Source organism: Arachis hypogaea, chromosome 5 (genome assembly GCF_003086295.3).
Source record: "Arachis hypogaea cultivar Tifrunner chromosome 5, arahy.Tifrunner.gnm2.J5K5, whole genome shotgun sequence".
NCBI classification, from domain to species: domain Eukaryota; kingdom Viridiplantae; phylum Streptophyta; class Magnoliopsida; order Fabales; family Fabaceae; genus Arachis; species Arachis hypogaea.
This window is the reverse complement of record NC_092040.1, coordinates 113,713,978-113,728,097: the sequence shown is the minus strand read 5'-3', so window position 1 is coordinate 113,728,097 and position 14,120 is coordinate 113,713,978. Positions and strand designations below refer to the sequence as shown.

Below are 14,120 nucleotides of genomic sequence, written 5' to 3'. Positions count from 1 at the left end.
TGTCCAAGACTCCAAGTCCAAGGTCCCCCTATCATTGACTTCGTGTGTGTTTGGATTTCAGTTTGTAAACGATAGTTTGTGTAAAATTGATTTTGCAAACTTGATTTTGATGAAAAATAAATTTGTATTAAAGTGATTTATATTTGGTAATCTTTATATCAAAATGAATTATAGTAAAGTAAATATTGTTTGGATTACACTATTCAAAATTACTTTTAGATAAAAAATTACTAAAATAGACATCAACTTAAATAAATTTTTTATATTATTCTATCATTTTAATTTAGATATTTAAATAGATATTATTATTTAATTTTATAATAAAATTAATATTTACTTACTAAAATAAAAATAATATATAAAAATTAAAAAAATATATTTTTATATCAAAATATATTTTATTAAATTATATTACTTATCATTCTTTTAATACTCTCGATACTCTTTTATTTAATATTATTTTAAACTATAAATTTTAATTATTTATAATTTTATTCTTAGTTATAATTAATTTTTTATTTATTTTGTTCTTTTTAATGGGATCAATAATTTATATTATAACAAAATTATAATAATAAATTAATGTACAAGAATTACACTTACAAATTTTAACAAAGCCAAACAAAAATATATTTTTTATACAAAATCAAAAGTAAAAATTTAATAAAAAAATATAGTTATATATTTAAAATATTTGAATACTAAAGAGATTACAAGCAAAGAAGTAAAGGGTAAAATTGGTAAAACCAAATAAATTCAATCCTAAACGTGATTTTCTAAACGCAGAAGCTATAATTTCCAGCTTCTTATAAACGTAGGTTACGAATCTAAAATCACTTTGGCGTATAAAAAAAAAAGCATCCAAACGAACAAAAGAAGCGTTCAATGCACTCAAACGTGCTTCTCTTCTTTCTAACGCAAAACCAAACACACCCGAATAGTTTGTTCTCTCTCACACACACAAATCACAAATTCACAATACATTTTAAGATAATAATATAATTTTTTTCAGCTTTTGGTGAATTCAGTATATTATAAATGTATACAAATTTATCTTTTGATAAAACAATTGTTTTTATAGGATTCTTAAATTGTGTTATTAACACATATATTAGCAAGACTCGTAAATATATCAATTTCATTTTCATCTTAGTAGTTAGTTATTATAATTTACTAATAATTAATAAAAAAATATAATTATTTTTGAAAAGAAGTTTATATTCGTTTGACTCTTACACGAAAAAGGAAAAAAAAAAGATACGAGTCTTCTAAAAACTCAACCTTTCAAGAGTATTGGTTTGTTAATGAAGTTAGGACTTAGAACATGTATAAAACTAATAGTACTAATAGGAATGAGAGAAAAATGATGTAAAGTACATTAATCTTTTGTAACTTGTGATGATTTAGCAACATTTATCATCTTCCCCCTTGGATCAAAATCAAATCATGAGGAGAGACTTGGCTCTTATTCAGTTCTGGTTAGTTTCCGAAATGGGTGAAACATATGTAGGAGTTAAGAAGCAAACTCGAGATGCGTCTGAATTTCTCCACCATTGATTAGAATTTGAGGATCTTCTGGAGGACCCTGATGACATTCTTCTTGGATTTTGCAGTTTGATCTTGATACTAAAACAAAATATAGAGCAACATAACGCATGAGATATTTATAAACTTTAAAGCTAGAGTAGCTATGGAGTTATTAGAGCATGAAACTGTTCTCACTTTTGATGAACATCAACATATTGATCAGTTTCATCCAGTATATCATCCTTGAAAATTTTAAACAAGTAAAACATTATTAGTACTAAAGATTTTTGAGGATATAACAATGTCATAACTTAATAGTATATGATTACTACTTAAATTAACCTGAAGTAGCTCTTCCATAACATCTTCCAATGTTATTATCCCAATTACTTCTTCATGCACATTAAGAGCTTCCACGTTCTCAAATGATGTGTTTGCTTCACTTTCGCATCGTGATCTTGCGCGCAATGCATCCGAGTCACCCTCTAGCTTCATGGCATTCTTTAGTGTTGCACTATAATATTCTGTTTCTTGTGAGGTCAAATTTGATGCATCAGTTGACATACTAGTATAATCAACCATTTCAAAGGCGCGAAGTCCTGCAGAGTCCATAGTTAAATGGCCTAAAATGTCATGAAAACATTGAACTCCTAATGATTTTCTGAATATGACTTAATTCATATAGAATCATACCATGTGAATCAGTTGCAGCATCTTTGATGTTCACTTCACCCTTGATGACAACAGCCATATGGCTTTGACCCTTTTGAAATTGATTCAAGATCTCATATAGTGGCCAATTTTCACCTACTCTGTTAGCCATTGTGGAACAATGTTAATTTTTCAATGTACCAATTTTGTCAAATTGGCAGTTATCAAAAAATGGACAGATTTACTAATAATTTCCATACCTAGGAACTCTCCTAATCGTCATATGTTTAATAGGCGTTTCGTCTTCCAAACGACAGAAGATTAAATTCTTGACCTAAAAAGCACAAGCTTAATCAAGCATCAAAAGATATTAATATTTCACATTAAAAAAATGACTCATATGGTTACTTACCAGGATAATACCAACAATATTTGTTGGTATTCCAGAATAAATTGGTATACGGCTGTGACCTTTGCTCATTATCAAGGCCATTGTATGCCTATTAGCATTGAATTAGCAAAATTTAAATTTAGGTAAAAGTAACACTTTTATGCATTAGTGATAGACATGTATTGAAGGACATACATGTTGAGTTTGGAGTTAATGTCAAGAGAAAATGTTTCACTTATTGGTGTCATGGCATCTTTAGCAGTCTTCAATGTTAAGTCTAATGCTCCAGCAATTATTGTAGCTTCATGTAGTGACAACTCTCCCCCTTTACCTGCCTAATAATGAATGAAAATGAACCTTAGCATGTGGCAGTAAAAGTATGATAAAGTTTCTCAATAAATAAACAAAAAAACTAACCTCATTGGAATGTAAATGAACCAAAGCCTTGAGCTCTTCTCTTCCTAGAAGTGCACTATGCCCCTTGCCAAAAAGCCAATCCAACACCTAAAGAACAGGGCTAAATTTATCTAAAAAGTCATGTTTTCAAAATATAGGAGTATTTTTTTTTTCATCCTAATTTTGATGCCATGTAATTTAGTATTATTTACCAATAGAAGAAAAATGATATACAATGATTTATTAAGTGAGTCAACTATGGTAACTTAATATTTAAGCAATAAAAGGAGTATACCTTACTAATTGGATATGCAATGGGGAAGAAAATCAACAGAAGTATTTTCACAAAGGGAGTCATGGTTGCCCCAACACTCAAACCATATCTAGAGCACAATGCTTGAGGGATAATCTAAGATCAAATTTGTAACATGAGAAATTAAACAAAGTACAAAAATGTATATACATAACTATGAAATCTATGTATAAATGTTCCTATAAAAGGTATAGAAATTTTACCTCAGCAATGATACCTAAAAGGGTAGCTGATATGATTACTGCAAGCCACTCTGGAAACATTTTCTCCATAGAAACAGAAACCCCCTTGTATAACACAAATTTTGTTTAGATTAATCATACCAAACTGGACATGGAGGAACATGCCTTGTTCACATAAATGATAAAATCAAATGTTGTATAAAGTAGTTGAAAAGTTTAGAAGTGATCTATGTGAACATACCTCCAATGCCAATGATTTAGCTATGAGGAGGGCGCTTAAAAGTAAATGCTCATTCTTAATAATTGGCATAATCTTTGCTGCAAATAATATAAAAAATAAAGGCTTTCAATACTTAACAAAATAGAGGGACAAATGGTTCCAAGTTCAGTGTTTGTTTCTTCTCCAAAATTTCTCCTTTAATTATAGCTTCTACTATTTTTTTTCTATTATTATTAATATTTGGTTAGGCATTTTCACAAACTTTATACTATTAGCGAGCAACTAACATTGTATATGTGTATATAAAAAAGTAGAGACTTGGATAAAGTAAATGTCTCTTAAAACAAAAATGGTGTATCATTTTTTTTATATTTGAATATTTCTATCTTAAATAGTTGTCAAATAGCGTTTAAAAGCCACATGTTTGAAAGTGTTAGGTAGAGTTTAGATTCCATTACACTTTTCTTTTTTTTTTCTTTTATAAATAGTACTTGATATCTATTTTTAATATACAAATAATATTACTCGTTCCTCTTAGAATGGAAAGTATTTAGATTTATAATTTTATGTCACTTTTTCATATTCTTATAATTAAATGAAAAAATATAAAATCGTTTGGTTCTATCCTATCTTATATTTTTGTACTTCCTAAAAGCTAATATAGAAAATGTTCACTTTATCTTTTTTTTTTTTTTTTCCCTTTCTCTCTATATCTGTATTTCACTTACCAGCATTTTTCTGGATATGAGGTTGGCCAGCTTTAACAAGAACCTCAAGATCAACTTGGCTAAAGGACAAGAGCCCAAGAGCTAAACCAGATGTGATAGCAGCAAATAGTACAAAGATCCAACACATGATTACCATAACCCAAAAATGAGTTCCACAACATGGTGCCTGTTCATCAAAGAACGAACTCATATTCTATTTTGTTATGATGAAAGTAAGTAGAGAAGTAAAAGAGAATTAGATCAATGACAAAAGTTATTGCAACAATGGAATGTAACTAAGCACAAGGCACATAGCTCCCTCAAGGAAGCCTAAAGACTTAAATACAAAGTTGGGGTATCCCAAAATTTTGGTCAAAGGCCCCAAATCATGAATTCCTGACTCTTCAGAGTTACCTAAGACTAAGAGAAAAAAGTCAAGCAACTATAGTAGAAGGCATATTAAAATTTGAAGACATAATCTAAAATATTAATGTGAGTTTGGTAATGAATAATTTTCTTATAGTAGAATACTCAACCTGAAGCATCATAATTTTTATTCCTTTCCTAATTTCTTTGCTTGGTATGATTGCATTCATTCATCTATCCAATGGGGTATATGATATAACTTATGAGGACTTCAAAGTTCTGAATTGATGAGTTTATAATAATGCTATGTAATATTTATCACATTGCTTTAGTACTAGAGTCAAATTTATTTTGAACCAATCATAATACCAGTCTCCCAAATAGTACTAAGTTTTGAAGAATAATTTACTAAAACAATTTCTACATTGCCATTTCATGGTTCTCCAGAGGCACTCTCTGAGTCTCTCCTTGACATTTGGACATTCTTATTTATTAGGAGATTTCTTCACATGGCAGAAGCTCCTTACAATAATCTTATGAGGCATTGTTTGCTCCATATAATAGGCTAAATCACTAATTATAAAAGAAAAAAGAGGGTTCACATATCTTCCAATTTTCCAAACAGATTAAAATGAACAGAACATATGTATAGGAATAACCATGATTCATGAAAGCATGCAACACAACTACCATAAGATAAATCGCACAGAGATTGTACAACATGGCATAAAATTTGAGAATAAGTTGTATTTCTAAACTAAATTCTATCCAAAAAAGAAAAAAATACATGAGGAAGCATAGGTGCTTTTGTAGCTGTAGTTAAATGTCTAGTACTAGAGCATCAATCTTAGAGGAATTAACACTTCTACCACTGCTTGAATGGCTCCAATCTTCAGAAACTATGCTTGCTGCTGCAGAACCTGCACAAGATGAAACCCCACCACATTTTGCCACAATCCTCACACTCTCCATCAACTCCTTGGTCCTAGTCTCTTGTGACAAAATCTCCAGCAACTGCTCCGGCGTAATCGCCAGCTTCACTTTCCAGAACCTACAGCTACTGCTATTAGTACTAGTACTGTTCTTACTAGTCAATTTCTTGCAAGAGAAGTTTTCTTTGGAGATTCTTCTTGTTTTGAGCAACCCTGCTCCTTTTTGGTGCTGATAGTCCAATGACATTCTATATGGAGGAGGATGAGGAGTTGTAGGAACACTGCGAGAGCGGACGTGGCCTTGCCGGACGATACTGCAGCCAGCCGTGGCCGTGGCAAAAGGGTATTCTTCAGCTTCTTTGTTATTGTTGTTGCTGCTGATTGGGAGCAAGTAGTATGACTGACCTGGTTCAAGCTCATCTAATGATGACAATGGCTTCCAGAAGAGGTCATGGCTTGGGAAAATGGCATGCCCTGGGAACTCATTGGTGATGAAATTCACTGTTACTGGTGCAGTGAATTCCATGATGCCACCATTTGATGTTATCACTTTGATTACTCCTTCAGGTTCTGACATTCCCCCCAACAAGCAGTTTCCCATTTTGGAATCCTAAATGATCTGAACTATGAAAGAGGTATTGATATGATGATATTGTTCTCTATATATATATGGTAATGATTAGTTTTCTTTGGAGGGTTTTGGAGAGCGGGAAAATTTGTTGGGATGAAAAGAAAAGAATGTTGTATGGATGATTCTTCTGGAAAGAAGTTCTTATGTAGCATGAAAATGATTACAGCAATTCATTATTAATAAAAAGGTGAATTAATAAACACATTAATACCTATTAATACACTGATAGCTTATAAATGTGATATAATGCTATGATAAAGTTAGTAACAGAGATATTCAATTTTGGAATCACATGCTATGTTTGAAAGTTCATAAAAGCATTTCTTTCTCTATGGTTTTGGCAGAAGTGAAGTTGGAAAGATAAAAAAAGATGTAGCATTTCAATTATTTTGTGCTTCTTCATAATTGGTTGCATTGCATGTACATTAGTCAAAAGATGAAAAATGAATAAATGAAGCATCATGCATGAGTTGTTTTCACCAAACTCTTTTAATTTATTTAAGAGAAAAGAGGAATAAAATGTTGTTCAACATCTATTTTGGTCCCACTATGCTACTTTGTAGCCCCAGCAAAGATATGAATGAAAGCAAAAGGGTTAATAATATACTTGCTATTTCTTCTATGCCCTTTTACTTTTTCTTTCGGTACTTTATCCTTTGATAAAGAAGTGAAAGTAGGGAGAAGAAACACAACTATGAGTTCTTTCAGATGCTGTATTACTGTGGCAAAATTGAATTACAAATGCCAATAATATATTAAAAAATATTATGTGTATACTAAAAATCTGTTACCAAATCAGTCACTATATATATATACACGTTGTTTAACTCAATTTCAATGTGTATTTTATATTTCAACTTATATTCTCTACCATGATTAAATTTTGGTATACACATTGCATGGTTGTAAAATATTAACTAAGAATAATTTGCTTTGCTTTCTTTAGGTTCCTTTTTTTTTGGTACATTCTTTCTTCTTCTTTTTTTTCTCCCTCTTATTATTGTAAACATTTTGCTTTATTTTTTGTATTGCAAAGTAATGCTTTAGTTTTTAGTATTCGATTTTTCAAGTTCATCACATCCTTCCTTCAATAATGGAGTTAACAGTCCTTCAAGCAATTATTTTGGTGCAATATACACATACTCCTCAAAGATTATCAACCACTATTGGCAGCACACAAAAGTCATGCACTTAATTATAATTGAAATTGGCTCCTAAAGCATGTAAGATACTAAATTCAAGAAGAAAAATTAGGTTTCTTAGGTCAGTGTATTCAAATTCTGATTTTGAAGCAATCAAAGCAAAAATTGTAAAATATTACTCATTCATAGTTGTGAAATAAATATTTTACAGATGATAGTAAATTTGAATTGGTTAGTGGCAAAAGTGAATATGCATCCTATATTGAAATATTTGGTGAAAATGAAAAAGTAAAAAGAATATCAAGAAATTGAATATTCCCTAGAACAATTGAAACATGTCCCATTATTTCATTCATACCAAAACAAGGAGCTGAATAATGAGTTATTCCAAAGAAGTTGTCTAACATTTTTCTATTCTACACATATATTTGATGTATCTATTGTTTTTCATAGTGCAACAAGCATGAGAATGGTAACTATCCATGCAAATCATGCTTATCACCTAACAGCAAAGCCTCAAACGGAAGATTTTGTTCAACAAAAAATGAAAATAAACATAAAAATCTGTTGCAACTTGGTGGAAGAGAATGAACTATGAAGGCATATATGTTAACAAGGGACTGGTAGTGCAAAATAATGTTGAAAAGGTCTTCTCTTCAAATTTCAAAAGATACCAATATTGAAAGGGACATTACATTATAGCATTAGACAATTGACTTTAATTCATGCCCATTGTTTATTTGACATAACTGGTTCTAGCAGCCTCTCTTCTAATTGAACCTTTTTCTAACAATGGTTGACAATGCCACCAATGTGCTTCTCATCTGCCAAATCAATGATTCACATTAGAACATAAAAAGAAAACCAACAAAGTTAGTAGTGTGTGTGCGCGTGGGTGTGCGTGGATTGAGTTGATCAAATAAGTTAAGATGAACACTGACTAGTCCATACATGGTTTATGGTGGATGGTGTTAATTACAACAGAGTTTTGAGTGCAGGGAGAGTTAGCATGCAATGGCAAAATGGTGCACTCTGCCATACACACACCATAGCATAACATCCTACTGCAGATTCCATTTTGAGCACATTGTGTTGAACACTTTTCATCACAGTTGGGTGGGCTTTGTGGAGGAGGAGGAGAGTCCAATGCACTCGGCAGCGGCTTAGCATCTTGTGGATGCAGAGCAGTAACTAGAATCATCATGGCTGAAAGTGATACCAAGCACTTGATCATCACAAAACACATGCTTGGCTTCATTAGTAGTTTGTGTGTACAATTTATATTGAAGGTGTTTTTGAGGGCTATTTATTGAAGTCACACATTAATTAGGAAATATCAATCACTATTGGCTACTAATCTGGTGAATTTCTTACAAGGCCATGCGATTTAAGTTTCTGATTTCGGGTATTTTAATTTGATGAGGGAGGTGTAAGACAGAGAAGTCACAGCCAAAGAGATGTGTATAGCTTAATATATTACTTAAAACTCACATTAGAACTTTTATGGTGACTGCTATAATATAACTATAAAATAAACTCTCTATTTGTTTGTTGATATTTTCAAGAGGATGGCGAAGGGTCCTCCAATTACCATTTCTTGCAACATGCCCCCCCCCCTTTAAACATCTATTTTTTCATGCACACTTGAGTAGAAAAGAAAGCTCAGTTCAACAAGTGGATTCATGATGGGGGAACCCAAAATAATAAATCTTGATGTATATCTGTTCTTTCTTTGCCAATTCAATTATAAGGCATAGAGTTTTAGATTATATATTATTTTTTCTCTCTCAAATGTGTTAATGTTGCAAGTGTGAGGAGTGTATGAAGTTAGTCCCACAACAAAGAAAGCAAGGAAGAATTAGGAGTTTATAAGATGAGAGACCCATTAATTTACTATTTTAAAATTTTGAGTTGGATGTAGTATATAAATTCATGTGTAAGAATTATGAGTTTCATACACAATGATTAATTCCACTCTTAAAGTCTATTGTTATCTTGAAATGGACTTTCATCTCAAAAGATATGATATTAATAGGCCAGGCTCAGACTCACTAATTAGCCTGTCTGCCTGGAGCCGTTAAGAGCAAAGCCTGGCAGTATATAAAGAGATAACCCAAAGAAAGGTGTCTGAAGTGGATACAAATGCAACAACCAAAGAGAAAACCCAAAGTATAACCAGCAACCAAAGCTAAATACAAAAGCATGCTAATAAAAGGTACCATTTCTGGCACTGCCTTATTTGAACTAAGGTGAAACATTCTGATGAGATGTAAAAACTAGAAAGCAGGTTTCAAAGTATTGCTAATAAAAGACATTTTTACTGCAACCTGTTCTTCAGCTTTGCTACTTTCAACACAATTGCAACATAAATTCTGTCTGCTACCTCATCCACATATCCAAAGCAAGCATACCTCCAATTATTCTTGAAATACAAAACACCAATAATTCCCCAGAAGCCAGTTGCAAAGCCGACGGCTATGACAAAGTAAAACAATATTTTACCTGACTTGTCATTTTCTCCGGCTTCATCATCATAGCCTTCGTCATGAGAATCTTGATGAGAAACATCACCAGGGCAGATTGTTTTAAGTGGAACTCCACAGAGAAATGGATTGCCAGAGTAAATAAGTGGATCATCAAGAACCTGGAACTGGTTACCACTTGGAATTGGACCTGAAAAGTTGTTGTTTGACAAGTTCAAGTGGCTAAGAAAAGTTAAACTGGACATGCTACTTGGAATAGCACCAAAGAAGTGGTTATGAGAGAAATCAAGAGATTCTAGGGACCTCATATCTCCTATCATTGCAGGTATCTCTCCAGACAGATTATTATAAGACAAATTCAGTCCAAGTAATCCAGAAAGTGAAGATAGTTCTTTAGGAATTGGTCCGTCCAATCTGTTGTTTGACAAGTCCAAATTGGTTAGAAGAACCAAATTTTTAGTGTAATCAAGCTCTCTTCCCTTGATGACTTGCTTGACATCCTCTTGATTCCATTGCTTGGTGGCATTGACTCGCGTCCCGTTTGACAGGATTTTTGTTACTAAAGCCATTCCTGTGATATTGCCAATGCAATGAGGTATTGGACCTTTTAAACTGTTGTTAGCAAGGTCCAATATTTGCAATTTAGCAAATTGGCACAAGTTTGAAGGGATGGTACCATTGAACATGTTTCCCCGCAATCTAAGAATTTGCAGCTCAGGAATTGCGTCATTCTTCCATGAAGGTAAGGCACCGGATAATTGATTATCACCAAGATCCAAAATCAACAACTTTTCCACGCTTATGTACAGTGGAAGTTCTCCATGAAGACTATTGTTGTTCAAATGTAGCCACACCAATGATGTCATGTTCAAGATAGAGTTTGGAATAACACCTGATAAGTTGTTTGATGACAAATCAAATTCTTCTATAAGTGCATCCCTCCGGCAGTCCGGAATTCTACCTGATAATTTGTTGTTGGAAATATCAATAGTCACCACTGCTTTGAGTTTGCACAATGAATTTGGTAATGAACCATTTATATGGTTATTGTCAAGTGCCAGGTACCGCAACTCAGGGATTATCTCATCAAGGTTTTCTGGAAAGGATCCACTGATTTGGTTATTGGAGAGACACAAGGTGAGAAGACTCTTTGCTGCAGTCCATCTTTCTAAATGGCTAATTGTTCCTTCCAAAGAGTTAGAAGAAAGATTAAGGGTATTCAGATTTTTGAGATGTCCAAGACTATCTGGAATGTTCCCATATAAATGGTTACTAGCAAGGCTCATAAATGCTGCATTTTCAAGCTTTCCAAGACTCAAAGGAATGACACCAGTAAACAAGTTGGATGAAAGATCTAGTGTGTATAGGTTTTCAAGCTCCCCAATACTCCAAGGAATGACACCAGTAAACAAGTTGGATGAAAGATCTAATGTGCCTAGGTTTTCAAGCTTCCCAATACTCCAAGGAATAACACCATTAAATAAGTTAGAAGAAAGGTCCAAGCATGTGAGATTCACCAGTTCTCCAAGACTATGTAGAATGGGGCCAGAAAATGAATTTGAGCTGAGATCAAGGTAATTTAAATTTTTAAATTTCCCTAACCAACTTGGTAACTTGTCACTGAAGTTGTTATTACTCAAATCTAACACCTCTAAAACATAGTTGTTGCAGCCAGATATATTTGAACTACTGGGAAATACCTCTCCTTGAAGGTTGTGTCCAGACAAATAAAATTCTTTTAAATGACACATATTTCCCAAAATTGATGCAAGAGAACCCTCCTCTACACTAGTGATATCGTTGCTTCCAAGAGAGAGATGGATAAGACTCTTTAACTCACCTAACCAAATTGGAACTGAAGTGAGTTTGTTGCCATAGAGGTTAAGAACTGTGAGGGATGTCAAATTTCTCAGAGCATACGGAATTGATCCGTGAAGGGAAGCATATGCAAGGCGTAACTTCACAAGGCTCTTGCATTTACTTAACCATGAAGGTACAGAATATAGATTGGTACTACTAAGGTCAAATTCTCTAATGAAGGGCATGAAGGTCATGTTTTGAAGATTAAGAAGAAACTGACCAGAAAGTTGTTGATTGCCAGCAAGGTACAGACCAACAAGTTTGTTAAGCTTATCAAACCACTGTGGCAATGAAGTTAAGCTGTTTTGTGAAATGTGAAAAAATCTAATTGAAGTCAGGTTTCTAAAAGCATCAAGAACTGGATTTTTGAGATTATTACTTGCAAGATTGAGAACTTGAACATTTGTAAGGTTCATGAGGTTAATTGGATGAAGAGGAATTGGCATGTTTCCAAGCCCACAATCAACTAGGTGTATCTGAGACAAAGAAGGAAGCATGTTAAGTACCTGAAACAAATTGTGTGCCATGGAAAGATTAACACCAAAGAAGCCAAGGTATTGTAATGATGAAAGTTGAGCAACCCAACTAAGATCATCAGAATAAGCCTCAAAGTTACTGATGCGAAGAACACGCAAATTGGTGAGGTTTCCAATACTGCTGGGAATCATGCCTTTAAACTCAGTCCACAGAGAAAGATATCTAAGTTGTTGCATGGAACCAAGGATCTTTCCCGGACTCGAATAAAGTGAAACTCCACTCAAATCCAAATGGCTCAAGTGTTTTAAGTGTAACAGAGATGAATTCAAGTGTTCAACAAACAAATCAGGGTAAAAGTCATCATAGTTTGGTTCTATAATAGCAGTGTCTTCCCATGATAAAAGGCTTGATGCACAACCACTGCTGAGTTCAATCTTGACAACATGTCCAGTAACATTGTTGCAAGCTATGCATTTCCACTGGCAACATTCATGGCCTTCCCATGAGGAAAGTATAGGTGGTGATGATGGATCATCATCAAAGAAGCTGCGAATGCTTTTTTTGAAGTTGAGAAGAGCCTGGTTCTCTTGTTCAATGCAGCTCAAACATTGGTCAGCAGTTGTTGTGAATAAGAGAAGCATCACAAATGCTAAGGTATTCAATGAAATTGTCATTTTTTAAGAAGGGATAAGAGTACACACCAAATAATGGGAATGAGGTTTGTATTTATATGGAAGATTAAAACATTGTGGCATTCCTGTTCTTCCTTTTAATAGTAATAATGTGTTAGGCGCCATTCAACTTGGAAAGAACGGAGAAAGTGGTGCTTCCCTGACATTGACTTCATAAATATGTTTGACTGGAAATCAACACTTAGAAATGTAGAATGAAAAGCAGCCCGGTGCACAAACATTCCGATTAAAGTAGGCAGTTTAATCTGATAATTATATTAGTGACTGAATTCACGGCTTGAACCCCAGATCTTGAATATAAATATATTTGATTTTACCAATTAACTAAGAAAATAAATATTAAGCTCCGAAAATCAAGTTGACTTACTAGACTTTGAATCCCAAATTAATGCACTTTAATCATTTCTGTTCTCTGTTTTCTTGAGTAGTTAGCTTGCAAAATCAGTAGACTTGGTCTGCAAGATCATCAGTGCCAAACTGCTAGTAATAATAGATTATTAATGTTGCAAGTGTGAGGAGCTGTGAATTGTAATGAATTAGGTCCATTTCAAAAAGAACGAAGAGAAGTGAGGAGTTTATAATATGAGAGACCCATTAATTTTAAAAAAGATCAAGATGAAATATCTTAAAATTTTAAGTTAGATATTTGTCTTCTCATTTTATATTTTCTCACTTGATTTCTCCCGATAGTAGACAACACCCATCCAAGACTTAAAAACAGGGAAAGGAGACTTCTACCAAAACTTGATTGCACCAAAATATTTAGACTTATAAATTTACTACCTACCATTAATATGTACATATCACTGTTTTTTTTTTTTAAATAAAGAGCTCAACACAATACAGTGGAGCAGTCAAACAGAAACAAGAGCCAAAATAAAGAAACGCAACAACATTAAGAAAAATCTCTTGTCATCTCCAGCATTGTCATCAACAACTAAAGGGGTCTACACCTCTCCACTCATCGTGACTCAACATAATCATGTGAGTGATTTCTTCAACACCTTTGCTTATATTCTGAAAAATCCTTCTATTCCTTTCCAGCCAGATGTTCCAAACGATCACACAGAAGCATCTCAATCATTGCTCTCTATCCTCCCTCCTCCGCAGCCCCTCTGTCCAACACAGAAAATGTTCCCTCAATGAACCT

General features: G+C 33.3%; 3 protein-coding genes across 3 annotated transcripts; all 3 read right to left on the bottom strand.

Annotated features, from left to right (window-relative positions):
* Window positions 1-1,353: 1,353 nt before the first annotated feature.
* On the bottom strand, window positions 1,354-4,637 carry LOC112802926 (DUF21 domain-containing protein At2g14520). The gene is made up of 12 exons (XM_025846350.3): window positions 4,409-4,637; window positions 3,702-3,778; window positions 3,482-3,565; window positions 3,261-3,374; window positions 2,987-3,073; window positions 2,765-2,904; window positions 2,591-2,678; window positions 2,439-2,512; window positions 2,221-2,339; window positions 1,870-2,126; window positions 1,723-1,769; window positions 1,354-1,626 (listed from the first exon to the last, which is right to left on the bottom strand). Exons 1-12 carry the CDS (start codon window positions 4,596-4,598, stop codon window positions 1,470-1,472), a joined length of 1,434 nt encoding a protein of 477 aa, XP_025702135.1. The 5' UTR covers window positions 4,599-4,637; the 3' UTR covers window positions 1,354-1,469.
* Window positions 4,638-5,400: 763 nt separating this feature from the next.
* On the bottom strand, window positions 5,401-6,895 carry LOC112802925 (uncharacterized). Its single transcript, XM_025846349.3, has one exon. The coding sequence runs from the start codon at window positions 6,284-6,286 to the stop codon at window positions 5,573-5,575; it is 714 nt and encodes a 237-aa protein (XP_025702134.1). The 5' UTR covers window positions 6,287-6,895; the 3' UTR covers window positions 5,401-5,572.
* A 2,880-nt stretch (window positions 6,896-9,775) lies between these two features.
* Window positions 9,776-12,952, bottom strand: LOC112804036 (uncharacterized). The gene has a single exon (XM_025847471.1). The coding sequence runs from the start codon at window positions 12,950-12,952 to the stop codon at window positions 9,776-9,778; it is 3,177 nt and encodes a 1,058-aa protein (XP_025703256.1).
* Window positions 12,953-14,120: the final 1,168 nt, after the last annotated feature.